The following is a 22,277-nucleotide window of genomic DNA, read 5'->3' on the forward strand; positions in this document are numbered from 1 at the left end:
TTGTTCTGTTAGTTCATCAACAGTATTTTGAAATATGGGCTGTTTGAAAAGCAAGCATGTTTACAATGCAACTCTTTTTATCTCATCATATGCAGTTCCTCTGTTCAAATGAGTTGTGTCTCTATGTATAACTCCATGTGTTTACTGTACAATAAATAGTAGGCTAAACAGCAGAAAGAAAGTAAATGTGCTTAAACTCATTAGTTTAGTCGCCTTAGGTTGTTCACCTGTAAACACAATCCTTTGATCTGTGCATCTTGATATCAGACAGTTACACCTCATCTCCTCAATATAGTTAAACATTAATCATGTAAAGCTCAGAGTGATACATTTATAACTCAGGGCATTCTGGGTGCACAGATCATTTACAGAGGGACCTTTGTGCTTCACATCTCATATAAATGTGACACATGAAGGCTGAAACACAGTTTATGCCAGGCTCAGCAACACATAGTGGCCACGATTCAATTTATGTGGAGATTCAGATTAACTTTAAGTAGATTGTTGCTAATATGGAGCTTTGCACAAACGTCAACCGTCTGCTTCACTGCTGCATTCAATGAAAGAAGTGAAATCCACTCTTCCAAAGAAAATGATGCTGTCAAGCATTTATGTGGAAAATGAATATAGAACATAACATAACAGCAAGGAATCAGAACTTGTAAAATCCCATCTGTGTGTGTGTGTGTGTGTGTGTGTCCAGAAGCGTTCATTTAGCATTCATGCTAATCTACGTTTGTAATCTGTGACAGAGCTTCTTCTCCAAATCCACCCCAGACAGCGACTGTGATTGGCCACGTAATCAGCAGAGGTGCCAGTATCACAGATGCTGTCGCAGCTAATTGCATGAAGGCACTGCAGTGCATAAGGCGCAGGTGCTCGTTCCCTTTGTGAAGTCACTTTGGCGTGCTTTGTGTCCTTGTGTGTCCTGGAACTTCTGAACACATTATATTTTCACAAGGATTTGATTGCAATTTCAACTGCAGTGGGGCCGAGGAGTGAACACAAAGGGTGGTTAAGTGTTTGAAAAGACAAAACGAAAATGAGAACTCATCTAGCAAAAATAGTACTTTGGTTATTAGCAAAACACATTGAGAGCCGGCTGCTCTCTGGAATGTTGTTCAGATGCAGTTACAGCAGCCAAATGTGATTAAACAACAAAAACAAGCACTTCAATGCATTTTCACTCGCACTACAGCAGATATTATCCAGTCTTAACCGCCTCAGCAAATGATATTCATTAAACTGACATGGTCAAAAAAAATGATTATTGCACCGTGTCTTTGGTTAAAGTACTAATTTCTGCAAGATGTTAATGTTAATTACAATTTTGCGTTGTTACCATTACACGAGAAATTGCTTCGACATGGACAGGACGCAGCATGAGCGAGGACAAAAGTCAGCAGAGGAAGACAAATACAAGAAAGCATGGAATTTTACTGCGTACACCCAAACCATTTATTTGAAACAGAGGATCCACAAGAAACCTCTCCACAGCTCTCCATCGCCAAAATCCCTGAAGACAAACTAGTGTACACATCTGGCTCTTGGCCATGTGCCCATGCCTGCACTTTCAACAAGCAGTCTGGGGTTTGGTTCCTGCCCACAGTCTTTGTGTACCCTCTGCCTGCTGTGAGCGCCAGGCCCCTGAGTCATGTTGGTGACGTCTGCTAGCTCTCGCCTCTGGGACAGGGAGGTCACCATGTGCTCCAGCTTGGAGCGGATGGTGGAGTAGTGGTGCTGGCGCTCTTTGGTCAGCTTGTGAAAGCAGTCCCTTAAGGTGCCGTCTGGAGCCACCTGGGTGGGAGAGATCTGGTTTGGCGCCGTGCTTGTTGGTCTGATAGGGTCGGTGTGTTCTGTGAGCTGGAGGTCGGTCTGGGTGTTGCTGTCCGTCACTGGCTGGCTGGTCTGAGTAGAGGCGTGGCAGGAGATGGTGCTGGGGGACTCATCCTCAGGGAAACAACGCCGAGCGGTGCTACCAGCCAGGATCTCCTCCTGCAAGTGCTGCTGCTCCGTCCAGTCCTCACCTATGGTGGAGGAGTCAGACACTGGGTCGGTTTTACGACAATCTGGCGTTGAGGGTTCACACAGGGGCTGGACGATTTGGGGCTTGCGGCTGGGTGTGCTGGTCAGACACATCGGCTCGGCAGGCTTCTCTCTGGCCAGGTGAGGGGAGGAGGTGGCCGAGCGCTTGACGAGGAGATGCTCGTAGATGCCGCTGTTTCGGACACTTGGAGGTCCTCGAGTGTTTATAGGTAGAGACTGGGCGTAGAGGATGCGGAACTCCTCGTCAAATTTCTCCGTTATCTGACCAGAAAGCTCGATTAGGTTGCTGCTGTTTAGTTTGCCATCAGTCCAGTTGAACCTGCATGGGAACAACATGCATGACTGGAAGCAAGCAGCTACAAGTATCCAAACCAAGCAGGAAGGGTGTATTACTATTATGTAGCTACATAATATCCAGCTAAAGCATTTCACTTAAAAATGATAACAGGCTCTAATTACCTGTAGGAACCAGTAGCCACTCTGTTTCCATCAATCAACATGAACCTCTCATGAACTTCCCCAGTAATCCTCGCTCCTGATCTCATGTAATAAGTCGTACCAGTTATGGTGCGCACTCTCATTTGCTGTAAGGATTAAAAACAAGAGAGAGAGAACAGGGAGTGAGAGATAAGTGTAGACCCGCCCAGTCATATCAAACCTTGCAGAGCATATTTTAATTTGATGCCATCTGATGTTGGTATTGTGCACACAGAGCCACACCCAGCTTTACTGAACCAACCACATACCCGAAGGTCATCCAGGCGAGCGCCAACATTTCTGCACATATTGAGGAAAGCAGGAGCACATGACTGGTCCAGCAGGATGTAGACAGGGACTTTGCGGTGGATGCACGCCTCCTGAAGATCCTTAAAGATATCCAGGTCTGTCAGGGAGTCTGTAACTATGGCAATCACCTGCAGTGGAAAATTACAGAGGTAATATAATAGAATTCCTTTTAGAGCCGCAGCCATGCTCCCCCTGATGTGGCACATGACTGTGTTTTTATTATTATCAAATGCAAGGCCTTATTCAAACAGAGCTAGCGAGTCTCTGTCGGACACATCCCCAGTAATCTATTGACTGTGGTCTGTTACCATGGCAATCGACAGTAACGCTTGGTCAGCAAACAAGTTACTTTTATACAGGAGACGAGAAGGTGCACGGCAGGGATTGCCTCAGTTTTGCCTGAGCTTAGTTTTGCACGAGAGATTTCTCTTTTTTCACGGGGAGGAAAGGAATCTCACATGCTGTGGTAAAGGTTGTGTGTCTAGGATTAGACACGCATGTTTGCATATCGCAGATTTATTGCTTCAAACTGGTGTTATCCACATGCAGCTTTCTCAGGAGCTCCCCACCTTATTTGGATGGTAGTGTGCGCTTATTTTTTAGGTTAAATTTCACAGAAATGCAGGAACAGGCTGTTCCTGTGAGCTGACCGGTGACGATATGGACACACGGTGTGTTGTTACAGCCATTGGCGCCGTTGTACAATAAAGACTGTGTGCAGCGAAGGGGTTCAACGTTACAAAAGGACAGACGATCTAACAGTTAAGCTTGGACGAGAATATTTTTCTAAGGTTTCAACCCTGTATACACCACCACCTTTTAGCTGCAAAGCAGAGAGGATATCCAGTGTTTAAAGCTCTCTAATGAAAGAGGGAATTCAAACTTTTTCATGGAGGGGAGCAAAGCAAGTCGAGGCACATCTGGCACGCAGGCCCGACACAGGCCCGAGGTGCTGCTGAAGCCTGCACACTCCCTTCATGCTGGAATGTTTCTGTTCAAAACCAGAGGCTGGACTGACAGCTCCCGTCAGGAAACATCACCATGAATATTCACGCTCTGCTTTTGTTTCTTTTATCCTTTTGGTCACTACTTTTGATCAAAAACCTTCTAAATTTCAGACTGATCAAGGGAATTCCATGGGGACAATCTGCAGTGTATTTTTAAGGATGATACAAAGAAGATTTTCACTTTCACTGTTTTAATAAGTGACTGTGTGTGTGTGTGTGTGTGTGTGTGTGTGTGCGTGTGCACTTATTGTGGTAGGGTGGGGGATATTTGATAAAATATAAATTTGAATTTGACAAACAGCCAGAATAATAATCCTGTTTTAGGATGATCCCCTGTCATCACTGTAGCCTTTAGGCCTAGAATATATAATAGGAACTATAATAATATTACAATGTGAAATAATGTTGGAGTAGAAAACGCAATAATAAACCACAACTACATATTATACAGTGTGCCCATTGAAGAATATCAAAATGAGAAATAAATACTGACAATATGGAAGCAGTCCTCCAGTGTTACTTTAAAGGAAATTATAGAACCAGTTGCCGAATTGTACTGAATTATAAAAGGTCATTATTCGGTAAACCAGTATGCAGCTGGGTTTTTGTGCATACCTCTCTGGCACTTTTAATCATGCGCCTCGCAGCCTCCTTGCAGCCGTAGATGCACTCCCCGTAGCTGGGCTGGAAGTGCGCCACGGCCCGTGTGACTCCCCGGTAGGAGCCGGCGGTGAAGGCGGGCCAGCCGATCTCCAGCAACGGCGGCTCCACGTCCGACACCTCGGGGAAGTAGGTGAGAGAGGAGCAGTCCAGGGAGCTGCCGAGCGACTGCTCCAGTGCCAGGTCCTCCCCGTGGAGGGACACGCACCGCGGGGGCACGGCGGCGCTTCGGATCCGCTGGACCTCATCGTCCGACAGAAAGTTGGGGATCCCCTCTCTCCTGAGGAAGTCCAGATAGTTGTCGAGACCTCCAGACAGCAGCTCCTCCAGGGCCAGCCGGTGTCGCTCGTTGTACACTTCCTGCAGGTTCAGGTCGTCGGCCCCGTTGTGTTTAGGACCCAGCCTCAGAGGCGAGTCGTCCAGGAGCTGCGACAGAGCCATTGTTGTGGATGTTGTTCCCCCTTGTCCCTCACACAGACTCTACCGTTCCGCAGGTGGCAGGTAACGTTTTCACCCACAGGAAGCCAGATTCGTATTTTGTTTTTTCCCTCCGTTCCTGTCCGTCACGGATCCGTATTGGCTGTCGGACGGTTGTCAAACCAGAATGGCGGCTCCGGGCTCGCTGAGTCGGACTGTCAGTCTAATGTACAGCAGGTCTCATTGGCTCATTTGGAGGCAAACAAGCCTCCTGTACATCCCTCCCCTGCTCTGCCCCGATCCGGTTACACCGCAGAGAGCAGGGACGAGCGCAGAGCTCTCACTCCGACGCCTTTTCCTGGTATCACGGACGGTGTGATTCCTGGGGACCAGTTTCTTCAATCTTAGTAAAACACAAAACGAAACTAAAACCTGTCTTTTAACATGTCTTTTAAAGCGGGTGCTTTCTGACAAGTGTTTCTCTTTCTCTATAGAAGAGCATAAACATGTGGAAAGTAATCCCCCCCATCTGCCCACTTGCCTGTCATCTGTCACAGGGAGGAACTCAAAGCTTGTGAAGCTGTTGGCAGTCAAGAGGAGCAGCACTCACTGTTTTATGGTGTGAGGCATCCCAGTAACTCTGAGCCCTGTTTAAATGCATGAAGCCAGGAGCTCCCAGTGGTTTTGTTTGTTTACAATACTAAACTAGAATTACCGCCCTGTGGTTGTGTGCCTCCGCCAACCAGTCAAGTTGCAGTCTACATCCATGTCTGTCCAGACTCTTATAATATAAGTAGTGAATACTTGGAAGGAATTGAACAAAAGGCATAAAGTGCATTTCTTTATCACCGTATTGATGACAGATATGTATGATTCCAGTGAATATACATTGTTGAACTTATTAATGTAGGATTGTTATAGATGTATTGGCTAAACAGTTACACATGGAGTTACACACAGTCAGTACAGCGACACAAAATGTGGTGCTTTTGTTTTCTGCTGGCATTTTTAGATGTGAAGCCTCTCTATGTGCTGTAGATGAAAGTCACTCACTCACAGGATCACCATTAGCTCACAGCGCTCCAATACGTTGTTTGTAGTCACGTGATTAAGATGAGGCTCGAAATTCAGAATGAGGCGGGAAGTGAGAGGCAGAACGGACGAGATGGTGTCTCATTGTCTTGTCCCAGCCAACGTACGTGTGTGAAATCTGGAATCGCCCAGTTCATTCTTAAATTATGGCTAAAAACCCATTTTGAGGTCACAATGACCTTTGACCTTTGAGTCAGAAGTGTCACCTATTCTGACCAACTGTGAAATATGGTCATGGCATTAGCCTACACTCAGGACAAGTAAGCACGATGCATTTCAATGTCAAGTTTAAAAATCATTTCATTTAAAATCATTTACCAAGGAAGATCTGGTTAACAGTTTACCGCCTTTGTAAACCAATGCGCGAGGTGCACATACAGCAGGTAACCATAGCAACAGTATTTACTTCTGGTGGATGCTGCGCAGAATAAAGAATTAGTATTCATATTCACTGTAAGCTGCGTACACACGATGGACATTATACACAAAGAGCTTACTTGAAGTGGACAGGTCTGTTTACAGGCCCTCTAAATGTGAAGAGTGCATCCTTATACTTTAATAGGCTACATAAACTAACCTCGAGCTTTAGCCTAAATCTGCAACATCTAGCCTAAACTGTAACCCTGCGACCTTAAACAAACCGGCAGGGCTTTTAATTTAGAAGATGATCAAGAGAAAAGTGTCCCGTAGGCTACGTTGTCTTGGGACCCTGTAACGTGTATAATGTCAGGTGCACAGGCCTGCTGGGCCGGAGAGAGGCAGACAGAACCAGAGGAATCCGACAGACACTTAGTCTACTCCCCCACCTTCACCCACAAACTGTCTCATTTTGTCATATTTGAGGCAAATGTCTTTTAATCCTGGCACTATACCACATCATGCACAACTACACGTCTCACTCCCGCAGATAGGAAACCGTGGGCTGGGTTTTTGTTTTACTATTGAGTGATTCATCTTCCTGATAGATAATCTTTGTTTTTCTTGACTGTATACAGCCACAGCTACAGGCAACGTCTGAACCCAGTCAGGACAATGTGGGAGGGAAGAGCAAAATCCATGTTTCCTAAATACTGGAGGCCTGTAGTATCCCTGTATGTTCATACTTTACAACAGACATGTTGCATTTATGTTGCATGTGCTGTAGGGCCTCCGGCTATTGTTACACACACACACAGCCAAGTGTACACACTAAATCATATTACTATAATACTTTTAAGTAGACATATAATGTGTCAATAATACACATAATAATGTGTTTTTTAATTACTGCAATATTCCATTTCTCCTGTTGATATTCTGTTGGTGTGTTTTCTCAGTCTCCTCCCAAAGTATATCACCATAGTTATTCTCTATAACTATTACTTATTATTTTTCATTCTAAACTCCTCTCTGTCTGTGTTGGGCCTCTGCACTTTTCTCAGTGCGCTTTTACGCACAGGAGGCCAACAAGGTCACGAGGGTCACAGCCATATGACCCCGCTCTGCACAATGAGACATGACAAACATTGATAATGGGCGTTAGAGGAAAACATGTGTAAACAAATAACTAAAATAAAAGGGCATGAACAACTAGGCTACATTTACTGTGCATCTGCGTAAATTGGTCTTCCACTATTGCGCGCGTGCGTAAAAGTCTATTTTAAGCCGGTGGGCTAATAGGCCTGCGCTTTAAATGACAATTCCCACAACGATTAATATTCATAGTAGCCCATCAAGAGGTTTTTTTTTTCTAAAGACGGCAGCCATCTATTGAAAAAACATGTGACCTAATTAAGAGGACCTTTTTGGGTGATGAAGCTCACTGAAACGGCGGAGCACTAAACTCCTGTGAAATCCCACATTTACACAATACAATCCATCTGCTCAGCCTGCTCCGCGGCGCCATTGTAGCTATGTATAACCCAATCTGTTAGAGCGCTGCCTTACCCCTATAACGACATACCCAAATGTGCACTGGGCTCAGTATACGTACCCCCCCCCCCTACACACACACACACACACACACACACACACATCCCCATCTCATCCCCGCCCCTCTCCAAAATTTTAGATGAAAGGGCTTTTGGATTTTGGATGACGCTCCGAATCACGTGTTCATAGGAAATACACTCGCTATAATTTTTTTGGAGCTGCCTCGTCCTGCACCGCCGACCATAGTTGTTTTTGCCGTCTCCATACAGTGTGGCGGAGGGGTGGAAAGGTAATGTAATGTAATGTACCTTGCCGTGGTCACTGACGGGTTCACGCCAGTTCACCGGGTTCACTTGAGGAGAGCTCCCACCCCCTGCTCGCCTCCTCTTCTTCTCCTCAAAACGCAACGATCGGAGCTAATCCAATATTATTCATTTATATATTAATGCCGGATTCCATTTTTCCCCGCCGACTGTTGAGGTAAGGACACATCGACTCTTCCATTAAAAAAAAAACAAAAAAAACGCGAATCGCTCTCATTATTGGCGAGGTGCGATCTCCAAAGTTGTTTACTGAAATTAAGCCTCGCTATTGAATATTGAATTTTCATCTGGTGCTGTAGTCAAGGCAGTTTATATGAAGTCGCCAATGTATAAAATGGCGACAGTAGGTGGAGGAGGGGGGTGGAGGATTTTTGGGAATATTCATAAGGTTATATAGAGTGCCAGATCGCCTTTGGCAAGTCGGCTCCGAGGCAGTGTGTTGCCCCACAGCCGTGTGAATGGAGTGAAACGGGTTAACTCGTCAGTTTGTTACAGTTACAACAACGGCTCCTCCGTCAGGCTGGATCTGCGCTCCCTGCTCGCGCTATACAATGTGGCGTATCTGCTTATTTTATTGCACAACGCGCTGTGTTTCCCCCAACTGTGCCGCTGTGTGTGAGTGCTGTTTAGTTGTGAAAGACTTCTGAGCACAGTGCTACAGCGGGCTCATCGACTGATAGGAGAAGCCTTTCCGAGTCCATAGATGTTCCAAACTGCACGCCAAGTATCAGCTTTCATTCTATTGATCGCTCACTCTCTACAGATCTCCTCCTCTTGCCTGAGCAGAAAGGTAGGCCTGTGTGTCTATGCACAGGTCTCTCTCTTTTTTTTTTTTTCTTTCATTTCCTCCTCTTCCTTCTGCCAACATGTGCTGCTGCCCTACTCTCTCTCTCTCACACACACACACAAACACACACACACACACACACACACACACACACACACACACGCTGAAACATATACACTACAGTAAGAAGAGCATGCAGATATTTTGCAAACTGTGGATTATCTGTGAGGCATTGTATTTAAAAAATATCAGCTCCTGTACGCTCACATTTGTACATAAATATTGACCCCAGCTATGAATGCCATGTGTGTCCCTCTGCCTTTAGGGGAGGGACCTCTGTGCTGACTAACGTTGCCTCTGTGGATCATGTGTGGGTCCATAACACCAGAGACAACCCCACATTATTCGGGCAGCCAGCTAGCCGGGACACGAATCTTTGGCAAATGTTTTGGGATGTATTTTAATTATTTAGCCGTGTAAGCTTGTTACATATAATGTAGGTCATGGAAATGACTGCGCAACACTTCCAGCCGTTGAGGTTTTCCTGAGAGACTAGGTGTATGGAGAGTGACTCCCAAGTGTGGAGGCCAGTCTCCGGTGGACATTGCTGCACGCCGATAGTTAATTTTCAGGCGTGTGTGATGACCGGCTAAACAAAGGTAAATGAGCTCTCGCTGTGATTTGGGGTTCAGCTTGGCCCAGTGAGTTCAGTGTGTGTGGAGGTTTTCACTCCAGCAGGACGCTTACACTGGGGGAATGTCAATTCCCTTTGTGGATCCCTGGGAACGGTCTTCCATCTCCCTTCTCGGAACTGCTCTAATGAGGCCAGGCATATTGCCTTTCATCCCTCACTCCCTGCAATTAGGCACAGCTCACAGTTTTCGTTATGGCCACAGCGGAGTGTTTGTATACACAGATACAATGTAGTGGGCCAAGAGACTGCCCACTCCCCCTCCGCAGAGCCGCGTCTCTGCACATGCCGCCCCTCATATACCTGGAAAACGGTGCTTTTTCCGGATTTGGTGTTCTGTTTTCGGTAGATGTTATGTTTGTGTGTGCCTCCCACAGCTCAAAATGAATCCCCTGCCAGAGAATACAGAGGAAGGTCATATGGTCATGATTTGCAGATTTAGCTGACATGGAGTGTATAACATTCCTTGAGTTCAGAGAAGAAAATCTAACTAAACTAAACTACCTAATGCCAACCAGATCTACTTTCCAGCCATTTTTATACAAACAAGCATTCATGATAGCGGCGTACCTCATGATCCTCACAGAAAATTCTCCGAACCACAATGCAGAGTCCTATTTTTCCCACCAGAAAGGACGGCGCTCTATACAGGTTTCACTTTTATTTGGGTCTTTCATCCTTTTTGGTATTGCTTTTGTCATCGGACCAATGCCGTATCGAAGCCCAGACTGCTCAAAAGCCTCACTAAAACAGCATGTTTGCACAGTTCCAACCAAAAGAAACGCCCAAGCACTGACGGGGGGGTGGGGGGGGTGGGTGGGGGGTAAAAAACCTTGGGGCTAGTGGGGAAAGAGCCCCTGCCACTTTCTCTGTCCCATGCAAGAAAGGTTTGGTCAGCAGGAGCTGGCATTTGCCAGGCTTTGGCAGTAAGAGGAGGCTGTGATGTCAGCCATTTTAGGATGGACAGTACAATGTGCGGTGCGCCGCCATCTTTCTTCTTTTTCTTCTTAAGTTGCCAAATGAATGCCTGTAGTCTTGGCTACAGAACTGAAGAAGTTATTCATCAAAAGTGATGTAAAAGGATGCATGACTCAGAATTCTTTCTCTGCGCACCATGGTTTATTTGTCTGTCATTCATCTGGGCCACAGATAGAAGGGTTCGGAGAACAATGTGAGACTTCAACAGTGGTCGCTCACCCCTAACACAAAACAGGACCACGCAACAAAGATGCCCAGACAGGCCGAGTGCAGAAGGTATGTGCTGCGCTGCCGCGGTCTCCGAGCCTCTGCACGGATTTAGCAAGACAATAACGGTGACAGGAGGTCATCTGCAGCGCTGCGATATTTCTTTCATTAACCTCCGTCATAAACAGAGGGACGGTGGAGCGGCAGATTGTTGTGTCACCACGGCCCGATTGACGAAGTTGCTGTTGCGGACCTCACCCAAAGTTATCTGAAAGAGACTTGAACCATGAATGGACTTTTCAAAGATGGCTGGCGGGGCATGTGGATTAAGTTTGTCCTGCACCGGATGCAGACCAGAGAATTCAGTGTGTATGTCTGTGTGTGTCTTGAGGTTGGTGGGCGTGGGCGAGTGTGACTCCGCTGTGTGTGTGGCGTGGTGGGCACGGGGAAGAGAGGGGTTGCCATGGCGATGTTAACACATGAGTGGCACCACCGACCGGTCTCCCAGTGGAGGAGGCTGCAGTCATGGAGGTAAGGGTGTGTGTGTGTGTGTGTGTGTGTGTGTGTGTAAGGAGGAGGAGGAGAAGGAGGAGGACGACGACATGGCTGACAACACCTGCACCTCACACATTCATACACTAATACGCACACAAACACACTCATGTAGAAAAAAAACAGAAGAGCCCGCAGTGGAGATTGAGACAGCACGCTGGAACCTCGGCATGTCCTCAGCTGGACAGGCGGCGAGGACAGCGTGGACTCATGTGCTGTATGCGCACTGTGCCAAAAGACCCTGATGACACTGAATTGTTTTTCAGCACACGTAACAGTGGAGCCCGACACTTATTCATGCTGGCAAGCGTACAGTGCCATTCACGCACAAAGATGATGTCCCCAAACTGAAACCTGTCCACCCTCACTGTCAATAACCCCCACCCAGATTAGTCCACGCTGGCAGCATGACGAACACAGGAGACACGCAGGAAACAGAACAATCACAAATTCGTCAGTCAGCCGTCTAAAGGCTCCCAGTGCTGGATCACGTTTCCCTTATAAATGAGGCGCCATTGTTCCCAATCTCTTCTCTGTGCAAGACAGTAATTGCTCTCTGTCTCTGGCTTATATTTGGGTGTCCAGCTGATCCACTCACATGACGTTAATCTATTTAATGGACATTTGGCAGAAAATGTTCCTGCTAAACAGATTTTTTGATCATTCAAATGTGTCTGTCAGGAGTTCCCCCCCATCTCTGCCCCCCCCCCAGTGGACGCCAGGTCATTTAAAAAATTTTGTGGGGGGGCTGATTTTTGAAGCAGACTCTCAAGACAGCCGCGGATCACTGTCAAAGCAAATTACATGCAAAACAAATATTGTCACAAGTGAGACAATTTATGCCATTTTTTTTTTTTAGCTCTTGCGCGACTGTCGAGAGACTCCTCGCCAGTTATTCAGTTCAAAGAGAAAGATTTTTCAGAACGGTGCAGGTGCTAAATGTTGCGGAGGTGAGGAGGGAGTGTGTGAGGAGTGTGTGTGTGTGCCTACAAGGTGTCAGCGGGGAGGAATATTGAAACAGCAGAGCCTGTCATCATCATCAGTCATCCTCTCACTTCACTCCCAAACGTCTGAGTTTTGTCTTCCTTTGTCCTTCTCCCTCCTCCAGCCTTCACATTCTCCTTCATGTGACAGGCAGCGCCACACAAATACCAATCTCTGTTTGTTAATGTCAACTGTAGGTGACCCAACAAGCTGGGAGTGTCTGAATCAGTGGACTGTTTTGAATTAAATTTTAATGTTTAAGCAACCACTTTGCAGCATCGCCTCCCTTTTCCGCTGGTAGCAGCTCGCTGTAGATTGGGCATGTTTTTCGTGTTGTAATATTGTAATTACTGCAGCAGTTTATGAGGTGATGAAAGGGAATACATGCTGCTTTCTTTCAACTGGTTTGATGAAATGGGAGCAGCACACTCAGCTGTTTGCCATGTAAAAGTATGGAGACCATAATTAAATATTAATGAGATGTAAATATAATATTGTTATGGAAATGACAGCGTAAGAGCACATAAGGGAGGCCCTCCTGTAAATCTTAAAGCTGCTATTAAATCAGGCGGAACGTATAAACCCCATCAGAATTTAAACCTAGCCTAATCCCATTTGTTTTGAAACGCTTGTTTTTGAAAAGTTGAATGGTTCAAACGTGGTTTTAGTTCGGCGAACACGGCCCCCCTCTGCTTACGCTTGAGCGTGGGTGTTCAGAAAAGCACGTCTGAGAGCTCTGCCACTTTCCCTCACTTCAGATACGATTCCCTTGGTCCGCTGAGATGAAAAGAGCCCCCCCCCCTCTCCGTGCCACAGAGCCAGTGCCAGTGCCAGTGCGAGGACATACGACACACTGGGGGACAGTGATCGTCTGAGCGTTGTCTACCTCGCCGCTGAAACACAAGGCCTGGCTTTTCAGAGGGAACCATTCAATGGCTCCCTGTCTGGGAAGCCCTTGTCTTGTGTCTGATCGCACGTCTCCCTCGCCAGATAAAGCAGCCCATTCTTTTGATAGGTGACCTGATTCTTTATGTAACCTTTCTCAACTTTTGGCTCGTCTTGGGTTTTCTCATGCAGGAAATGCAGTGTTTTTCCGGGGAGGGGAGCCTCTGTGCTAGGTCGGCGTCTTTCTCGTCACAGGCCGGCGTCCCCCCTCTGCATGCTGCTACACAAGTCGCAGCGGCGAGTTACCTTCTCCATCACTTAGTTTCCTGAAACATCAAGCATGCTACAGCACAGCGAAACTGAGCTGATTTTAGTTCTAAAGCATAGTGACATGTCTCACACAGATGTTTCAGATGTGCATGACTACATCCCTCCTTTGCGTGAAAGCTGACTTCTAAATCCCTCATTCAGCGGAACAAACTCAATGAACGCCGTGTCCTCACCATGGGTTAATCGAGTGCGCCGTCAGAGAATATCATGACCTCTCTGGCGGCAAAACATACAGCACATGCCCGCGTCTGGATGCAGTGAACCGGGATTACTGCATAAGATGCTGGTGACCTAGTTTTTTTGTTGTTTGTTTGTTTTGTTTTGTTTTAGGTTTTTTTCTGTCAGAAAGCAGCAGCCGTCAGTAGAAATGAGGGGGAAAAAAGGTAGTTACAAGGAGGACGTCACAGTCTGTCTGGGATCAGTGTGTACTGTTGAGCAGTCATTTGAGGGTTTTAATTCTGGAACAGGTTCATCTTTTATTTACCATCCAGGCGGCCATGGTGAACATGCACGTGGATGCAGTAAAATGAAAGTCTGTGGAAGTGCTTTTCACTGTGTACAAACGCAGCGTGACAAAAAAATCTGTTGTATGTGAAATTGTTTTCTTTGTAACCAACAAAATGCGGTACACAATGTTGAAGTATGCTGGACTTCAGCAGAAACCAGGTTCTGGGTGGTATGGTGGTCACGTTTGTGCAGCTGATTTTCTTTTTTTTTCCCAGAAGGATAAGCTTGCAGGAGAAGGTAAAGCCTGAGTGATATAGATAGATGGTGATAGGATGAGACGAGTTTTCAGCAGCATGTCACACATCAACACTTCTCCAGTCTCAAAAAGAAAGAGTGATATACAGAGGCTGTGTGTGTGTGTGTGTGTGTGTGTGTCAAAGGTTCATGCAGAGGGCACAGGGTGCAGAGCTACGTTTCCACTGTGAAATCTTTTTTCTCATCATTTGTTTTGCATGTTTTGTACTTTCCAGTGTTAAAAATTACTATAAAAACCAGCTGTGTCGCTAATGAAACCCTGGCTGGAGTGTATCCATTGTCTTTTCCTACAAACTTTGTTAAATATTAGCAGCTTTGCAAGAGAACCAGAGGCATGTTTTTCACCTCATAATGCAAAAGAAAAAAGAGGAGAAACGTTGGGAGACTGCGGAGACAATCTGTATCCATCCTCATGGCTGGAGTGTTATAGGAAGGGAAAGCCTGTGGATGTGGTTTGCTAATGGATTTGTGCGCCCAGTGATCTGTGTATTGTGTTTTGTATGCATGCGTGCGGCGCCATGCTGCTCGTTGAACACATGTAGGATGAGATGGTTTGAGGCTGCAGCTTGTAAATGGCTTCAGATGTGTTTGTAGTAACCTTCTCAGACCTTATGAGAGTGTTTCAGGCCCTTAACAGTGCTGTTGTTGGCTGCCTGCTGACACACACACACACACACACACACACACACACAGACACTAGTCACCTGATTTCCTCTCTTACTACATTATACCAGGAAGGTACACTGTAACGTCCAATGTAAAACGTATGGCTCACATCCAAGTGTGGAAGTAAAATGCTCACACTCAACCTTCACATGTCTGCTTTACAATATCAAACCAAAGAGGAACACGACAGCACGAGCCAGAGCATGTGACACATTTTTTACATACTAAATAAAATAAAATGTCCCCATTCCTTCTGGAAAATGTCACATCATGTCAAATAATAATACCTATACCCAATATTCTTTGCAGACAGACACAAACCTGTGTGCATGTTTTTGCATATTTGTGGTCGCTTCAGACAAAGTGAAACAGCTGGTATGGTTAGATACATCCAACACTATCAATTTGGAGTGGTGAAGTGCACCCCACTCAATAGGTGCAAAATCCCCAAGGTAGTCTGTGGATATTTATTTACTAATATTAACTCTTTCCTGGAGGGACGCAGGTGGCATCTGGCAACAAAGATCCTAACACTGATTCAAACACAGCACATCCCATTTACGTGATATTAGCTTTAGCGCCAGCCAGCGTTTTTTTATTACATGTTGTGTGACATGAAGCTATACTAAAAATTATTCCGCAGACACATGCCATCAATAATTAGAAGAGCCAGACCTATGGCAACAGTGACAAAGAACAACAAATGTCGTTGAGATTACTGTCATTTCTGGCTCTGTTGATTTTCATGCTCTTTTTTTCTGAATTCATGAAGAGTGACAGCTCGACAGAAGTCTGTAAATCTAAGTAAATAACCAGAACACTGACAGGCTGCATTGATTGAAGGAGTGTGTGTGTGTGTGTGTGTGTGTGTGTGTGTGTGTGTGTGTGGTATGTTTTATTATTGAAAAGCCCTTTTCTTTGTAGATTTCCTTGATATATTTAATGTTGAATTGTTTTCAATCTTTAGTAATCAGCCAAATGTAATTTTAAAATGTTAGTTCATGAACTCTGATGCCATTTTTTAAAATGTGTCTAGTGAGCGAGATCCTCTTTCTTTACAGTAATTTAATGTAACCTTCATTTTCGATTATGAGCATAATGTAAAAGGCTTTTTTTAAAAGAAAACCCTTGACTCTTTTACTTTAATTTTAGCTTAAATTGCTGATAAATACCACCCACACCTATCACACTTATTACCCTGTGTGGGGCCATTAGCTTCCTCTACATCCCGCGTACTGTAATAGGCCAAGCTTAAATATTTCATATGTTTTTAATTTTCTCAAAGCATAGATTATAAATCTACTATCCGACTGTACGACAAAATGATTTTTTTTTTAAATTTCATTTTGACAATGTTCAGGTGCCATACTGCCTTTTCTTTTTCTGTAAATACTAAATTAAAGATGGGCTGAAAGAGTCACATGTCTCTCTTTTTTTGTACCCTTTCCTCACAGGTTCCCTGGGAGCTGTTAAACTCGTCCATGTGACCGGAGTCCTAAAGTGGCAGAAGGCATGAAGCAACACTGTGATATCATAGTGGCTGGTCCATGACACTAAACTCCATTCAACCCTCTCCACTCTCCACCCACCCTCTGTTTTCATCATACTGGACAAGCACTCACTCACTCTCCCATCTACACAAAGCTGCACAATGGCCAGCAAGAGGAAATCCACTGTACCCTGCATGATACCATCCAAATCCAAACATGTGCGTGAGGAAATCATACTGGGCTCACTACCAGAACTCCTACCAACAATCCCAGAAGATAGCATACTCAGCATCTCTGGAGAAGAGTCTGGCCATTTCTCTCACAGCTCCTCCAAATCCGAAAGTGGCGTAGAGATGCAGAAAGGAGGTACATACAGCTGTCCAAAGTGCCGTTTTGAGTCCAGAGATCTAAACTACTTTTTGGATCACATGCACAACTGCCACTTAGACTTCAGGGCCCAGCCCACCTTCTACTGCCTGAACTGTGGGGTGTCAGTCGTCCGCTTTGAGGCTCTGGCTCTGCATAACGCTAAAGCCCACCCTAAGATAATGGAGGGCTTGGTTACTGCCTCCCTAACTGTCAACACGAGGGATGGAGTAACAACAGTGGAGCAAAGCCTCTTCACAGACAGCGGAGAAGACTACAGAGAATCTGGGATCTCCCTCACCAGAACGCCGATTGCAAAGATGATGAAAGCCAAGGGGGAACACAAGAAGATTGTGGTTTCTCACACCGTGGAGGTAAGGAAGATAGACACTGGAAAGGATGTAGACCCCAACATGCTGACAAATGTGCCTGAACTCCAAAACGGGGCTCTCAGTGTTTCTAGCGCCCCAGCTATGCCGAGGAATACTGTCACTCATTTGATTACGACGACAGTGTCCAACCAAGTCTTTCACCAGCACACTCCCTCCCTTTACTCTCCCCCCTCCTCTGATTCCAATAAAGACCTTCCAAAGGTGATGATCCCTCTCAGCAGCATCCCCACTTACGATGCTGCCATGGACACCAGCAGCTTTCTCAAGACATCCTTTGGCAAGTTCCCCTACCCGACCAAAGCTGAACTCTGCTACCTAACGGTGGTCTCAGAGTTCCCCGAAGAGCAGATCAAACTGTGGTTTACTGCCCAAAGGCTCAAGCAGGGCATAAGCTGGTCTCCTGAAGAGATCGAAGAGGCCAGGAGGAAGATGTTCAACACCGTGTTCCAGGGCGGAGCACCTCAAAAGCAACCCACTACACAACGGCATGTCAATCACATTGTAACCCACCACACTGTCACTGCCCATCCAGGCTCAAAAGGACCAAACTTTCAGATGGCCAAAGTTCCCTACGGCAGTATGAAAACCAGGCCCGTCGGAGTCATGGCCACACAGGCAAGCATGTCAACCAACCCCCATGTCACTAGGGTCTCGTATTCTACTCCAATTGTCCCCCCAAAGTTTCCATCCACAGTCAGAACAACTAAGGTACTGACCAAGAATACTCAACCCACTGTGGAGCCAGACAAGAGCAATGGCCTTGGCCTGGACATGGCTGGAAGCAGCGGTTGTGTCAGTAGCACCAGCAGCAGTCGAAGCAGCAGTAGCAGCAGTAGTTGCAGTAGTAGCAGCAGCATCAGCAGCTATTCCAGCAGTAGTAATGGTGGTGAGACAGTCACCAGGAAACCGGTGCACAACAGCAGCCTGACCAACAGCATCAACAGCATCAACAGCATCGCCACTTGCTCTACCAACATTAGCAATAATGATGAGCACTGTGCTGCTGACACCAACGGGAAACCAAATGTCAAAAGTAACAGTTTGCCAATCGGATTGGAAGGTTCAAACAGTACAAAGAGTCAAGTGATCATCGATAACACCAGCAAATCCAACATCACCTGTAACAATCATAACAGCGGCATCATCAGTCCACAAGAGCAGGCCCACACTGCGAAGCCCAACGACGAATGCAACAACTACATCCACAAGACCAACAACGGCAGTATTAGCAATGAACACCCCAGTACTACCTGTAATGACAGTGTCCCTAACCTGAACCATGCCAGCAAATCCCCAACTGAAAGCACCAGCACTACTGTCATTACAAAAAGCAACTCATCCATTTTAGATGAGGGTAAAGGCAACTTTCCCATAAAAGGCATGTCAATCTTACAGCAACTCATTAAAGAGGAGGACCCATTTGCCAGGGACAGAAGCTGCCCAGAGCTGAAGGTTGACCCCATGAAGATCAACTTCAAGAGGCTGAAGATGAATGAACCAGAGACTACATCTGAGATTGGACATCAAGAACATAAGTGTGAAATAGCCGAGGTGTCTGCTTCTCAGCCATCTTTCTCGCCACCCAGAGGCAACAAGACCCCCCAGCAGCTGCACATCCTCCGACAGGTTTTCTCCAACACCCGCTGGCCCAGCAGTCAGCAGTACGAGGACTTGAGTGTCCAGACAGGCCTTCCCAAGTCAGAGGTGGTGCGCTGGTTCAGCGACAGCCGGTACAGCCACAAGAACGGGCAGCTGAAGTGGCTGGAGTCCTATCAACGACCGCCCACAGATTCAGAGGAAGCGAGGGGCCGTGGAGCCGAGTCACCAAAGGACTCACCAGTGGCCAAAAAGAAACTTGTTGAGCAAGACATGAACAAGCACCTTGAAGGAGAAGCAGGACTGAACTCAGGGCAGCGGGTTGTGTGGCAGGATTCATACTCACCGCTGCTGGGTCTGATGGGGTCCGAGGAGAGCGGCGAGCGGGGCCGAGCTGAGGACTCAGCGCAGATGGGAGTCCTGCAGGATCCCTGGTCAGAGAGGGCAGAGGACCACCAGCAGCCAGTGGCCAGTCAGTCACTCATTGAACAACAGACTGATGCCAATCAGGCCAGGTACTTCAGTCATAATGCTCGAATTACAAAGTGTGAGAAAGGCTCCTAAAGTAAGATACCCTTCTCATCCGCAGCGCCTTGTGATATCATAAAAGCTTAGTGCTATTTATCAGTCAAGAAAACAAAAACAGTGTAAGCCAGGTGGAGTGATGAAAGCATGACAGCTTGTTGTTTGTTATCGGTGCTGCGTGATGTACAGTAAAAAGAAGGCAGGAGAAGTGTGTACAGGTACTCATGCTGAGTAGCTTATTCAGGCAATCAAAGGTCTGTGTTTAAGAAGCTATTTTTAGATAAGTAGGAGTCTGGGCCGTTGAATTATAGATTGAGAGCGCATGCTAATATATGTGAATAAATCATGGCAATTGTCTTTGGTGAGATGGATTTCCAAGAGGCAAGGTAATCCGTACACAGGCATCTTTTTACAATGCTCCCTCTCAAAAAGTACCTCACTTGTACAGTGATACCACAGGAACTTTCCAATCTCGTCCTCACAATTTGCGTTTGCCTGTTTTATAGGGATCGACTGAGGATGGAGCTGCTGGAGGTGTGATGAAGCAGGCCCAATCTTGCCAGAGGAACATGATGTTTAAAGGCTGGCTCGCTCCCCTGGCCGTGGTCTAAAAAGAGTGTTCATAATGACAGCAGATGTGATTGTAGCTGGACCGATGGACTCTGACTGTAACTGTGAATACCCCCCACCCCTCCTCCTCTTCCTCCTCCTCCTCCTCCTCCTCCGCCTCCTCCTCTTCCATTTGCCATCACTTCCTGCCATCGTCAAAAGAAAGAACTTCTCACCTTTGAGTCCTGTGATGTTTAAGCCTTTCATGCTTCTTTGTGGTTGTGTGGGGAGGGTGCACAATGAGGTCAGTACGAGGGATCAAAGAAAAGAAAGAGAAAAGACGCACACTGACTGGAAAACTGACTTGAATGAGCGAAGATAGGATAGGATAGAGCTGAAAGATATTGTTTTTGGGTCAGAGGGAGAAATATATATATATGATTGAAACTGCACTATAAAAGAGGGTTTGTACTGACTGGACAAACAAAAGATGTGTCAAGGAAATGTTATTGTTGGCTTTGTGATATTTTTTACTTTTTTAGCAACCAGTACTTCAGCACTGCCTTGAATTTTACTTTTTCCGTTATTCGGTTTTTCAATTCTATTTACTCTTCTATAGTCACTGTAAGTCCAGATGCAATCAAACATGGTTTATTTAGATCTGTATAAATGTTGGTGATCACTTTGCAGTTCAGCTACACGCAAGAGACTATATACAATGCACTAATGCAGACAGCAATGCTAAAAATCACACTGCCCCACAGTAAAGGTATTGACAGCTCCGTCAAGATCAATACACTACACTGCCCTGCAAACTGAACAGAGAGAAGCCTGTCACGCTAACGTTGCCTTACTCAGCTCTGTCCATGTGTTTATATGACCTGTCTGTCCATCACCTTGCTTTCCAGCTACTGTGCTGTCCTGAAAAAAAAAGAAGAAAAAAAAACATGCCAGTGCATCGATGGTCACTGTTCGTCTATATCTGTGAAAAAAAAAAATCTTGTGCTGCTTTCTGTACACTTGGAGATGTTTAACTTTAAGCTGTAATTGTATCAAATATTGTTACTGGCAAAAATGTTGTTTAAAGCAAAATTATCAATTTGATCCCTAGACACTGACAGAGTGAGATATTGTGCTAGCTAGAGAGCCAAATGAGGAGATCTTTGCTCTCCTCTGAATTTTCTTGTGTTTATATAAACATACAGTCACTACATGAATCCTATTAAGCTGCATCTTTGTCAAGCTGCTAATAGCTAAGAACGGTGCTATACCATCCAAAGTGAAATTGGAGGTTGATCTCCTACCAGCAGTGTATGCACTTGTGTCGAATGTTACAAATTTATTTTGGTTTGAGATAAATAGAATCTGGACTTACGGTGTTATGATCACTTTAAAAACTTTTATGAAATAGTCTGATCATAAAGCACTGTTGTATCATCCTTTCTACACTTCTGAATCTTTACAGAATAAACTGAATACTCACCAAGCAGTAAGGTCTCGTTATTTGCTCAGCACCTTGCAACAGGAGCGAGTACGTATCACACCGGTGGTATTATTCAGTGTGATGAATGTGGGTAACATGTAATGCACTGGGACTGGAGCAACGCATACAGCCTCACCTGCTGGTGAGCAGCTGACAATACAGTTTGTGCTGAGAGCTGAATTATAGAGGGGGGTGGTATTAGTTTGTTTCCATAGCAGGCAATCGTTGCAGAATAACCTCTTTATTTTCTCTGCAAGGCACTTAGTCTGAATGCAGATGGTGACCAGCGAGTCTCTAGTCAATGAAGATGTGCACTGTGGGCAAAGAAAGGGGCACAAGCGTGCCAGATGTTGCCAGAGAAATTAAATCCTTCTTGAGAAGGGCACAAGGGAAGACTTAAAGAACAATACTTAACAGGAATGTGCAGGGTTGTGATGAGTGCAGTCACGCCAAGGTTCATTTTCCAACAGAACAAAAGACATTCTTTTTGAGCCGTTTAATTTACATTATTACCTTTATACAATTCTTGGAAGCATTTGTCTTTACCATTTGTTAAACCTGGCATATAACGTGCCACAGGCCGAGAATTCTCAGAGAAAGTCGAAGCTTGTCTTGCGATTAGAAGAGATCAAATGTGTTTGACGAAGCAAATATGACGACGCTGTAACTCTGGCAAGACCTCCACCACGGCTGCTGGTCCAAAACCAACAGGCAGCTCTGCTGCTTGGGGGCCTCTGCTCAGGGAGAAGTGCCTCTTCTAAAACACAAATCAAATTCCCTTAAATATTCACA

General features: G+C 45.7%; 2 protein-coding genes across 2 annotated transcripts; one reads left to right on the top strand and one right to left on the bottom strand.

Moving 5' to 3' along the window:
* Nucleotides 1-1,440: 1,440 nt before the first annotated feature.
* On the bottom strand, nucleotides 1,441-4,985 carry fam83d (family with sequence similarity 83 member D). Its single transcript, XM_070903047.1, has 4 exons — nucleotides 4,455-4,985; nucleotides 2,793-2,960; nucleotides 2,506-2,630; nucleotides 1,441-2,365 (listed from the first exon to the last, which is right to left on the bottom strand). The coding sequence occupies exons 1-4, from the start codon at nucleotides 4,938-4,940 to the stop codon at nucleotides 1,528-1,530; spliced, it is 1,617 nt and encodes a 538-aa protein (XP_070759148.1). The 5' UTR covers nucleotides 4,941-4,985; the 3' UTR covers nucleotides 1,441-1,527.
* A 3,235-nt stretch (nucleotides 4,986-8,220) lies between these two features.
* On the top strand, nucleotides 8,221-21,488 carry zhx3a (zinc fingers and homeoboxes 3a). The gene is made up of 3 exons (XM_070902506.1): nucleotides 8,221-8,399; nucleotides 16,539-19,443; nucleotides 19,960-21,488. The coding sequence occupies exons 2-3, from the start codon at nucleotides 16,736-16,738 to the stop codon at nucleotides 19,991-19,993; spliced, it is 2,742 nt and encodes a 913-aa protein (XP_070758607.1). The 5' UTR covers nucleotides 8,221-8,399; nucleotides 16,539-16,735; the 3' UTR covers nucleotides 19,994-21,488.
* Nucleotides 21,489-22,277: the final 789 nt, after the last annotated feature.

The sequence above is a fragment of the Enoplosus armatus genome, chromosome 3 (assembly GCF_043641665.1).
Source record: "Enoplosus armatus isolate fEnoArm2 chromosome 3, fEnoArm2.hap1, whole genome shotgun sequence".
In the NCBI taxonomy this organism is placed as follows: Eukaryota; Metazoa; Chordata; class Actinopteri; order Centrarchiformes; family Enoplosidae; genus Enoplosus; species Enoplosus armatus.